This window comes from Prionailurus bengalensis, chromosome A3, assembly GCF_016509475.1.
Source record: "Prionailurus bengalensis isolate Pbe53 chromosome A3, Fcat_Pben_1.1_paternal_pri, whole genome shotgun sequence".
Classification (NCBI taxonomy): domain Eukaryota; kingdom Metazoa; phylum Chordata; class Mammalia; order Carnivora; family Felidae; genus Prionailurus; species Prionailurus bengalensis.
The window spans coordinates 63,310,783-63,323,422 of NC_057354.1; the positions used below are offsets into that span (position 1 = coordinate 63,310,783).

The 12,640-nt window shown below is 38.2% G+C and overlaps 1 protein-coding gene across 4 annotated transcripts in view; it reads right to left on the bottom strand.

The window, feature by feature from the left end:
- Positions 1–12,640, bottom strand: part of THADA (THADA armadillo repeat containing) — a 330,878-nt gene that overhangs the window by 262,556 nt on the left and 55,682 nt on the right. For all 4 annotated transcript variants that reach the window (XM_043603276.1, XM_043603274.1, XM_043603275.1 and 1 more), the window contains exon 22: positions 5,737–5,846. In XM_043603276.1, coding sequence (XP_043459211.1) covers positions 5,737–5,846 — 110 coding nt within the window. The remainder of the gene's footprint in view (positions 1–5,736; positions 5,847–12,640) is intronic.

The window sequence follows — 12,640 nt, forward strand, 5'->3', positions numbered from 1 at the left end:
AGAATATTAAAGAATTATGAAGAATAAATACGGCTTCCCAGAGTGATTACTGCTTTGTTATTCTTTATATAATTATTAATGTTTTAAATAAAATTCATAGGACACTCAGAAATTTAAAAAACTGTCTTATTTAGGGATGCCTGGGTGGCTTAGTTGGTTAGGTGTCTGGCTCTTGATTTCAGCTCAGGTCATGATCTCATGGTTCATGAGATGAGCCCCATGTCAGTCTCTGTGCTGACACCATGCAGCCTGCTTGGGATTCTTTCTCTGCCCCTCCCTAACTCACATGCATGTGCACGTTCTCTCTCTCTCTCGCTCTATCTTAAACTAAATAAACATTTTTTAAAAGTGTCTTATTTAGACACATTTGCCAAAGCAGATGTAAATAAAAGTTTAGACATGACTGTATGTTACTTCATCAGGAGTTAAATGACTTTTTCACCAAATCTAATACATTACAGTCTCCATTTGTTTCTTGCTCAATCTCATATTCTTTAGAGACTTGGTCTTTCATTCTGCAGCAAATTATTTTTTCATTACTATAATTCAGTTGTTCATAAGAAGTTTTCTGCTGAATTTAAATTGTAGTAGCTACAGGGGTGCCTGGGGTGGCTCAGTCAATTGAGCATCCAACTTTGGTTCAGGTAACGATCTCACAGTTCATGAGTTTGAGCTCCACGTCAGGCTCTGTGCTGACAGCTCGGAGACTGGAGCCTGCTTCGGATTCTGTGTCTCCCTCTCTCTCTGTTCCTCCCCCACTCACACTTTGTCTCTCTCTCTCTCTCTCTCTCTCTCTCTCAAAAATAAATAAAGATTAAAAATAAAATTTAATTGTAGTAGCTATAATTAACTGATCAAAGTTTAAGTACATATTTAAATTACTTCTGTCTACTATCATTGTTGATGTCCATGAATTAGAACTAGCATTTTTATGACAAAAACTGCTAAATGTCGGCAGTTCATTTTTTCAGGCCAATAACTGAAAATGATTGCAATTATTGCAATAAATAGCTGTAGGCTAAGCTATATTTCAACAAACAGAGCAATTCAAATATGTGTAGAATAAGACAATATCAAGTATTCACAAAACACTCTTCTACATTTAGAATTGTGGTCAACAATTTAGCCCCTTTACAGTTAGGATTAATTCATGATCATACAAATGAAAGCTAGAGTCCCCGGCCTAACACCCTAGTTTAAGATTCTTTCATTTTCACTGAAACAACAACTTTAAATACTAAAGCCATAGAGGGTAAACAAGCAAACATAAATTTCACCAGAAACTTGAGAGTTATGAGTTTAATGCACTTAACCACTTCAATCAAATGCTTACACTGGTTTTTGAAGAAGAGTATGCATATTTCATCAAATTCTAAATAGAGAGCACCATATAAGAAAAGCAGAATCTAGAAAATTAACTCAACATGTTGTTTGTATGTGTGTGTGTATGTATGTGCACGCAAATGTTGCTTTCAAAAAATTCCCAGAGAAAAAGAATAGCATCTCCCAATCCTATTTATTCTTAGATGATTGTTTAATAGTGAAGTCAGTTTACATTTGAAGACGTTTTGAATAATCCTATTAAAAACCAATTCAAACAATGTGGCTCATGTTTAACTCCAGTTATTTATCCATCAATCTCTTTAAGTGTTTCCTTCCCTAACACAGCTGTAGTTCAAGAGGTGGCCAGCAGTTGGCCTCCATTTCATGAAAATCCAGCAGTGGATTCTCATGAAAGCCCAGATTTCTTTTTGCAAACTTTTTAACAGTTATATGAAAAATAACTTTTTCATAACTTAAGAGCTTATAAAAAGCTTTTAAAAGGATCCAAAAGAAACACATTTTCTCTTAAAAATCAAAACCAAACAAAAGGAAGCCACACACATTGTTAAGATGTTCTTGCAAAACATTCTGTTCGGCAGAGCAGAAATGTCTCCAAAGGGACCAAGAACCACTTAGTTTGGAATTCAACAGTTGAGAACTCAGAACAGGCTGGCTAAAAGCCAGTAGTGACAGCCATGAGGAGATCTTTAAAGCAGATTAGGAGTGGCTGAGACACCAGGCACTGGGCCTTGCCTGTTCTTCCTGTTCCATTTATTTCGAATGCCTTCAAATGTACCATGCAACCACCCAGTACAGTACCACTGTTCAAAAGCCTCTGTCCTTGGTCCTCTGTTCTCTTCTCCTTTTATGCTCTCCCCTAAAGACTGCAATCCTACTAACTATAATGTTTATGGTGATAACTGCTAAGCCTACATCTGTTTGTTGTATCCCCCAAACTTAATCCCCTATCTCCCAGCTCTGACTTAAATATTTCCACCAGGATATGCCATCACCAGCTCACATAAAACACATACAAAACAAATTTATTCATCTTCTAAAAAATGTTTATTTATTTATTTGAGAGAGAGAGAGAAGGAGAGAGCACACGAGTGGGGGAAGGACAAGGAGAAGGAGAGAAAGAGAGAAAGAGAGAGGGAGAGAGAGAGAGAGAGACAGAGAGAAAGAGAGAGGGAGAGAGAATCCCAAGTAGGCTCCATGCTGTCAGCACAGAGCCCAAAGCGGGGCTTGAGCTCATGAACTGTGAGATCATGATCTGAGCCGAAATCAAGAGTCAGACACCTAACTGACTGGGCCACCTAGGCGCCCCTGTTCATCTTTATCAAACTAATTCCTTCTTTCAGTTTCTCTGCCTCTGTTAACATCAATCCCATTGTTCACCAAGAATTAAGCCACTGGAACAATCATGGACTCCTGGTGCCCTCCATCACTCACGTTCACTTGGTTCATGTGGTTCAGATCACATTTTTCAAAGATGGCCACTGCAATATCCCACATGTATTTCTATAATATGATCTCGCCACTTCACCGTTAAACAAAAAGTAGAGTCTAATTCCTCTCTTCATGAATCTGGACTATCCTGAAGACTCACTTATAACCAAAAGAATGTGACTGAAGCAGGGCTATGAGACTTCTGAGGCTAGGTCAGAAATGACCATGCAGCTCCTGCATGGTTCTCTCGGGACTCTTTCTGCAGAAGGCAGCTGCCATACATGAAAGTCAACTACCTTAAGAATGCCATGCTGAGAGACCACATGTAGTCCCAACCTGGCCCAATCTTCCAGCTGTCCCACCAAGGTAACATAAATATGAATAAAGCTGTCCTGGATCCCCCTGATCAGTTCATCTGCCAGCTCAATGCCACCAACTGAACTCAGTAAACATGCTGAGAAGAATCACCCAGCGGAGCCTTGCCATAACCCTTGAGCCATAAAATCATGAAATATGTACATATATTATGCAAATATAATAAAATCCACAGCTTTCTTCTAAGCATACAATACATCGTGTGTGGAGTTGTTACGAAGTGGGGCTGAATGCTAACTGACATGCCGTCTCTTTCCCTCCATTCCCAGGGCCATCATCACAGAGGAAGCTCTCATCACCTTAGATCTAGATCATTATAACTGGTTCCGGGCTCTCTTCACTGTAATCTGTCATTACAGATCTATCTAATCTAACAGTTCCAACCGGAAAACCACTTTTACACACCAACACCACCATCAACCTCAATCTCATTGATGTTTTCCATTTGTGGAAAGTTTTATAATGCAAACTTGATCCGCACGACAATAGCCAGAGATACATTAATAGGGCGAATATTCTTTTTATTACTTTAGAGATGAAGGGATCAGAGCTAAAGAGATTAGCTTTTGTACAATCTCACTGCCAATAAATGGAATGGATACAAACAGAACTGAGAGCCTATGTCAAAGTTTACTGCTATTTCTCTGTTCTGTGATGTCTCCTATAGTCTATTTCAGATTAAAAAAAAAATATTCAATGCCTTTCTCCATCCCTACTGCAGCAAACCTACTTTCTAAATATCTAATACGGTCTCAATCTACCCAGGGGTACAGTATTGCCTGCTAACACCACCACCACTACAATAAGAATGGCCTAGGGGCGCCTGGGTGGCGCAGTCGGTTAAGCGTCCGACTTCAGCCAGGTCACGATCTCACGGTCTGGGAGTTCGAGCCCCGCATTGGGCTCTGGGCTGATGGCTCAGAGCCTGGAGCCTGTTTCCGATTCTGTGTCTCCCTCTCTCTCTGCCCCTCCCCCGTTCATGCTCTGTCTCTCTCTGTCCCAAAAATAAAATAAAACGTTGAAAAAAAAAATTTAAAAAAAATTCAAACTTCCTAATAAAATGTAGTTATAAAAAAAAATAAATAAATAAGAATGGCCTATTTATTCACCTACCAATATGTCGTGCTGATTATAGCCTCTGAACATCTGCTCATTAAGTTTCCTCCTCTCCTGCTATCTACTTAAACTTCCCTCATGTGTTAGCAGAAAATCTACTTCCTCCATTAAGTCCTAGCAGCCTATTGCTGTTACTTTCTCTCTGCAAGTCCAACATCATTTGTAAATTTGACCCACATTTTGACAATTACACTGGATTGTTGGTCTTGTTCAAGTGTGTTGGCCTCACTTTCCAAGCAGGTATTCAGCTAACACACATCCATACATAAAGCGATGTTAGGCGCTTACAGCCAGTGTCTGTTCTGACCAGTCAGTACCCATGAAATACCCTCTGTTAAATATCTTACATTTCATCCCTGCTTATTTCATAAACAATAAGCTCTTTAAGAACAGGACCCTTATAAAGAAGTATTATAGCCTCCAGACCAAACACACTACTAAGCACACAACTAGTGTTCAGTATGCATTTGATAATGATTTGAAGGGAGTGAAGTGTGTTATCAGAAAAAATACCCCTAAAGTCATGTCTACACCAGAAAGAAAGAGTTGAAAAGATAATAAAATATTTTCAAGATCAGCATTTTAATGTCAGGGCCATTCTATAACATATCGTTTAAAGATATTCTGTGCAGCCCATAACTGCAAAATGTTCTCGAAATGTTTTTACCAGGAGTGTGAAAAAAAAAAAAGTTTCAAAAATATTCAAGGAGTAGATGTCTTACCAGCCCAAAATAAAATGTTTGCTGAGGCTACAAGACTGGCAGAACTCTGCTTCATTTCAAAAAGTTTCCAGGCAATGGAAATGTTTTCCTGGAAAATACTACCTTTTATTTAGAGAACACTTGCCATGAACACTTAGTCATTAAGTAATTTAAGGTTTCCTCACAAGTTCTTCAGAGGAAATCTATTATATGAATGAATGAAATTATCAGCACCTATAATGTCAAAAAAACACATTTGGCTAAATACATGAAATCTACCTAAGTATTTTTCCAGGTAGGGGGGAAAAATATTTGGTACTTTTTGGTCTATTTACTCTTCTTTAAAATTTTTCTATAAAATAAAATTATAAAGGAAAACACAAAATCCGTGTTTCTCTGTCTGTAACATACACAAATCCAAAAAACTGGAAGCTTATTTTATTCCAAATGCCAGGTAATTTTCAAACAGACAAAACAGTCATTTCATTCAACGAAAAGAAATGGTAACTTCAAAGCTATTTTTAGCAAAATCTCTTGAGTTTGCTTCAAATCACCTTTCAATGGGAGAGCAACTTGGTTTGGACATTTCACTCAATCATATGCAGTAAAGCACACAATGAAACCTAAGAAAACAATTTCTTCCAAAAGTTTGAAGCCAACTAAGTCTTATTCTTTTAAACATCAAAAGACACAAGTAAATTTTAACTCGAGCACATGGTTTGTACCTTTACTCTTTTAAAAATGTACACAAAAGGATATTTGTTTTGTTTACCTGTTTAGTATTTCAGTGAGTTTCACAAAGCCAGTGTAAGCCAGTTCAAATGCTCCTCTGTGCCTGGACTGTAAGAGGTGTTGTTTAAAGTAATCTCCTATTTCTTTTACCTTTAAAACAAAATGAAAATTAAATGTCTGATTTGTATGTATATTTACAGATATATTTATGTCAGTAATATTTAGAACTCAGGACTAGTTCTCTATCCATTTAGCACTTACTCTGTGACAAGTAGTATTTTAAATGTTTTTATAACATCACATTTAATCTTTACAGTAATTCCATGAAATAAGCACTATTATTATCTCCACTTTTCATTGGGGAGGGGGCCCAGAAAGGCCAAGTAACTTATTCAAGGTCACACAGCAAGTAAGTAGTAGAGCCAGTACATAAAGCCAGGCAGTCTGGCTCCAGTTGGCCATCTTTAACTGTTACACTAGAACTGCCTCCCTATGCCAGCTGCACAGACCTCACTGTGTTCTCTGTTAGCTCCTATCACTCAACACCAATAGCAAAGCACACAAGGCGACAACCCTCACACACCTATGGCTACGTGTGGTTAAAATATACGTAACACAAAATTTAACATTTTAACCATCTTTTAAAATGTTTTTAATGTTTATTTTTGAGAGAGAGACAGAGCATGAGCAAGTGGAGGGGCAGAGAGAGAGATGGAGACAGAATCCGAAGCAGGCTCTAGGTTCTGAGCTGTCAGCACAGAGCCCAACGTAGAGCTCGAATCCACAAACCACGAGATCATGACCTGAGCCGAGGTCGGACGCTTAACCAAGCCACCCAGGCACCCTCATTTTAACCATGTTTAAGTGTACAGTTCTGTGACACTCAGTACATTCACACTGTTATGCAACCATCAGCACCATCCATCTATAGAACTTTTTCATCTTCCCCAACTGAGACTCCAATCCATTAAACAATAACTTCCAAAAATTACCTTTAGAGATATACACTTGTTAATGGCAATGCAAGATTTGTGCAAATGGACTCCTGAAAACTGAAAAGTGATATGCTTTACTCTGAGTCGGAACCATGGAATTTTCCAGAATGCTACCTAATCACTTTCCTACATGTAGCAAGTTTAGACAAATAACAAATATGGCAATTTATTTTAAAGAAGACATGATTAACAATTAGTTGTTGATGAGGTTTTGTACAGAACTAACTATTAAATGGGCTAATTGTACTTTTATACCAGTAAGTTTCGGCGGCTACAGACTTTAGAAAAATCCAAATTTTGTATAAAGCTCAGGACCAAAACTGTAACTGGCTCTCTCTTTTTTCTTTTTTTTTTAAATTTATCTGGAGTCGGGGAGAGGGGTAGAGAGAGAGGGAGACAGAGAATCCCAAGAAGGCTCCACGCAGCTACCATCCAGAGTCTAACGTGGGACTCAAACCCACAAAACTGTTGAGATCGTGACCTGAGCCAAAATCAAGAGTCAGACACTCAACTGACTGAGCCCCCAGGCGCCCCTGTAATTGGCTCTCTTGATCCAAGACTCCCCAGCAGATCACAGTATGGTGAGAAGGCAAGATGTCCCAAGATAGTTCAGATACGCTTACCTAGAAACACCTTCTACCTCTGCACAATGACTAGGTTAGTGCCCTGAACACATTAGAGATAACAAACAGTGCAAGGTGTAGTTAAACATGTGGCCATGGGCAAGTGTCTCAGTTTCCTCATCTACAAACCGGGGACAGCAGTAGCACTTGCCTCAAAATTATATATTAAAATGAATTAATAAACTTACAAGTCCAGAACAGGACCATAACTTATAATCCAATTCAGTTCTGGGTTTCCAAATAGAGGAAAAGTAAAGACATTACTCCATACTCAAAATATATCTGATTATAGAGAGGCAACAAGCAATACATTTAGAGAAGTAAGAATCAGATATAAAACAACAAAGAACCAGAAAAGCAGTTAATAATAGTAATTTAAAAAGTCTAACACTTTAATATCCCAAAGAATGAGAGGTCATGTTTTTCAGCTCAAGTTTTCAGGTAAAGATCTGATGATACTCCTACTTTTTAATATATATTTTTTAAGACCCACATACTACTAGTTATCAAAAGCCACAGTCAAGGTAAGCTTTGCCATTTTCTCTTCAATACAGTAATTTCAGAGCATATTTTCATCAGAATTATCAAGCCTTAAATCTGAATTTAACCCCCAAGAGAGATGTGAAGCTCAGTAATCCTACAAAATGGGGACCAGAAGAAATTCCAGTTAGCTATGTTGTTATGGCTATCGTTTCTATTATTAGAGAAATAAAAGAAGATGTCTAAGAAGGTGTTTTAAGCCATGGAAAATAAAAACAGGAAGTCATAAAGTTGGGGTCTAAGCTCCTTAACTTTTTTTTCTAAAATGTTACAGATAGTAAAACATACTTCAGGAAAAGACAAATGTTAACTATTAAAGTGCTATTCTGTGAACTTACAGTGGTTCACCATCTAGTTCTTAAGCAAAGATTTTCTTTTCATTACTTCCTTTATCCTAACTCTTTTTAAAGGGGCCTAAACCAAAAAGCATATAATAAAATCAAAGACCTCAGAAGCGTGACCAGTGGACGTTCTTCTCAAGGGTGGACCTCGATTTTAGGTAATCCTGGCCTCAGGAAACAGAATGAGGTTCTCAGAACACAACTGAGAAGTAGACAGTTTTTCCTCATTTTATACTGAACATAATCTCCCACCAAACCCACCTACGTAATACTGCGAATTTGTGCCTTTGAAGAGAATATACAATGTATGTTAATTAGACAGTAAATATTTCTGGAGCACCCAGCCAAATGCTTAGTAGCTTAGTGCTAGGGTAGATGGGGAAGAACAAAACAAGACATCTGTCCTCAACAGGCTTTCAGTTCAGAGAAAAACACTATGCTGAGCGGTACCCATTAGACGCCTAACAACTCCAAGAAATGAAAGATCCTTCTGCTCTGGAATAAATTATTGCAAGAAGCTTTGTGTTCAGACCTTGAACCACATATACTTGGGTGGATCAAAATGGAAGAGGGTAAGTTACATGAGAAGAGGCTGGGTGGCTAGAAGGAATGAATAAACATTTATTAAATACCTGCTACCTGCCAGACACTTTACTGGATCTTCCTATATGAAGGAACACAGATTATGTAAGAGAAGGTTAGGAGACCTGGCTGAATGTCCTTAAGGTTCCATTCTAGGAAACAGAGAAAGATAAGGTTGCAAATTGGGGATGAACCCCATTACCAAGGATTGAAAGAGTCAGCAGGGCAGTGTGGTCTCTGAGCAGCTGGACAGGAAAAAGGGCCATGCTCACACCTCCCACTGGATAATCAGATGACAGGCACAGATTTGACCCTAACAACTTAGAAAATTAATGACAACAGTCAGAATCAGAAATAGATTTTGGGGGCGCCTGCGTGGCTCAGTGGATTAACCGTCTGACTTGGCTCAGGTCATGATCTCACAGTTCGTGAGTTCGAGCCCCGCATCGGGCTCTGTGCTGACAGCTTAGAGCCTGGATGGAGCCTGCTTTGGATTCTGTGTCTCCCTCCCTCTCTGCTCCTCCCCCAGTCATGTTCTGTCTCTCAAAAATAAATAAACATTTAAAAAATCTTTAAAAAAAATAGAATTTTTAAATGTATCTTAAAAATGAAAAAGCCTTCTGAAAACTCCAACCCAACTGCCTTTTTATTAGATGCGACTGAGGTCCTATCTAAAGTTGACAAAAACATGGATGATTTCTTCACAAAATATTTCTTAATGAATAACATACATCTCAACATTTCTGAAAGAGAATTAAGGTATAAATGCAAAAAAAAAGGGGGGGGGTGGGGCACTGATTTCTATTCTTAAATTCTAGTGACTATCTTTTTAAGTTTAGCAGATCCTGGTTCTAAATTTTCATAAAACCTATTTCTATAGGTCAATTAACACGCTTTCTGGATTTACAGGGTGTAAATTTCCACAGGGGAAAACAGCTACATGCCATGTCTCTAGGCATCTATAATTTACCAGTAGGCTAATTAGAGGAGCTAAATGTACAATCAAGAGTCTAAAACCCATACAGGACAAATTTAAATACATTTTTAAATATCTGTCCTTTGTCTATAGAGAGAAATACGGCTGAAAAATCAAGGCTAATTCCATTCATTTTAAAGTAGATAAACCAAAAGGGATTTAAGTGTTGGTGGAACATTTCTACAAAAAGCACATGCGGTGGTTAAGCTCTGATACTCTGATATAGTGGGAGGTCTGGGTTCAGGAACCCTACTCAGCCTCCTTACTAACATAAGCTAATTCAGCTTACATTATTTTATTATATTATTTATATGTGAAATGGAGATAAAACTAGAACCTACTTCATAGGATTGTTCTAAGAAGTAGGTAAAATTACACATAAGCATTGTGCAGAGTACCTGTCAGAGTAGCAAACACTAAGTGTCCGTTTTGTTTTTATTTTGTATCACCAAGTAGTGAGACTTAATCCCTTAATTTAAATTACGACTTTAGGACACAGCCACTTCTTATTACCTTAGGAATGTCACTAATTCCTCTTTGGTTAAATAGAACGGTTTGTAAAAGTTTATGCCACAGAGGTTAATTAATGTTTTAAACTGTACGTTCTCTACTATAGGGATTTCTTACTAAAACCGGGGATTCTTCAAAGCCCAAATGTTGCTCTCCTACATAATAACAACAAAGATTATATTTTTCTGGTATTTAGACATCTTCTTAGCAGTTTATTCTTTGCTTTCTAGCAAATTCCTAACCACGTGCCATTTTAACTGGTGTCCTTTAGTCTAACTTTCTACAAACGTTTATGTTGTATCTCCCATTACATTTCTAAGCCCTTCGAGGTCAGAGAACCACATATTACATTTCTTTATGTTCCCACAACACCCTTGTCGTATGGCAGTCAACAAACAGGTGACGTAAGAGATGTGTTTAATTCCATTTCACAGCTTAAAAATGGTAACCTGAATTCAGTACAATTCAATGCATACTTATTCATAATTTCTAAAAAATAAACCCTGGCAAAATACAAAAGGCAATTTCTTTACGACTTACAAATGCCAATAAACCTAGATCTCCTGTTGCAGACCATTACAGAAAATCTAAAATGGTAACCAAGACACTGAGAAAACGTGTAAACCCAATTAGCCACGAGCATCATAAAAATGACAACAGAATCTAAAGTAGGAATTTAAAAAAAATAGCTGATTTCTAATCGGTAATGATTTTCATTCACGTGAGTTCTAGGGCAATAATTAGTAGGAAGGGGAAAACAGATACAAAAATTTTACCCCAAAGCTTCTTTTTAGGAATATTAGAGGAAATACATAAACATATGAATTGATACTCCGGATAGAGGGAGCTGTTTACAAAAATCAGTAGACGCTGGGTATCCAATATCCCTTGGGAAAAGGACCAACGAAATGTATCAAAAAAAGCTCTGCCTCAGCGAAACATCCAGCTTGAAACCTAGACACACACCAGCCAGGAAGTTGTGAGATAAGGTTGCGCGTACCGCCCACTCTTTAAGGGGCTCGGCTTACATCCCTCAAAGTTGGTTTTATCTCTGCCTCTTGCACAGAACATTATGAAAGAACCTTTCATTAGGTGATTACCTTGCAGGAGGAAAGTCAGACATGCCTCTGAATGAACACATTTTCCTCTTGCCGAAGCCGTGGAGGACACACTGCTTCACAAGAAGTGATTTAGGGAAATGAATCATTTGCTGAAAAGTTCAGTAGCAAGTTGCCTTACTGTCCTGTTGCTTGTAAATGTCTGGCTGGGCATGGGAAGTAGGGAAAATTAAATTTAAAGAAAAATTAAACGAGCAGTTCAGAATAAAGGCAGCACTGTGCCGTGTCCGAACACAGGCTGGAAAGGAGAACCGGGTTCCGGTCCTGCAACTGCCACAAACCAGCTTTGTGATCTTAGGCAAACCAGGTGACATCCAACGGCTTCAGTTTCCCCTTGTATGAGAAGGCTAGATCATATAAGAAGGCTAGATCATATCATCCCTGTGATTCTTCCAGCTCTCACAGTCTGTGAACACAGCACTGAAAACTGAGTCACGAACAGGCACCAGACCTTCTTGTACAGCAGCAAATTGTAATCTTCAAATTGTATCTCACTGCCGGTCAGCTGGCTAGAAACCACCCCCTCGTGTATGCAGGATTTAAGTGGTCATCCCTTCAACAAACGGCCCTAAAACCAGGATGGGATTAAAGGAATCAGGCTACAAATTTGAGACATCAAATTTTAAATTAGAATAGAACCATACTATTTTCAAGAGTGAAGGGTGAATTGAGAGTAAAAGAAGCATCGGTCTGAGCGTCAATATTTTAGGTCGTATGGAAAAGCCTCCATCCACTGAGAGAAAAGTAGAACACAGTTATTATTATTCTTGGGAATAAGAAATACACGTCCCAGATTCCTCCCACAAGTGACTTCTGCCTACAAGTCACTTCACTGCTTCTGTCTGTGCAAGTCTATTATGGATACCCTCACCTCAGGTACTGACTCTTAAATTCTTAGTTTTGCTGCTAGGTGCACAAAAGATGTAGTGTCATAAGGGTGACTGTGCCCTGGGGAGGAAAGTGGACTTCAGGCATGGCTCAGCCACTTCAATATAAATTATATCCTCTCTGTCATGTATATATTTTTTAACTCTTAAAGGTTTTAAGTACATGGAAATATTTTTATTTAAAAGAATTTCATGGAGCAAAATTCTATGTCTAAAAGTAGGAATCTTCTAAGCAATATGAATAACACTAATTTCTTGATGACTTTGACTTCACTGACTAAAGACTCCTAAATGGAAGCATTTCTTTAAAGACAGTATGATCAAGAATAAAGTCTTCCACAGGCAGCATGGTTTCAAGGTCAGAACAGTGCT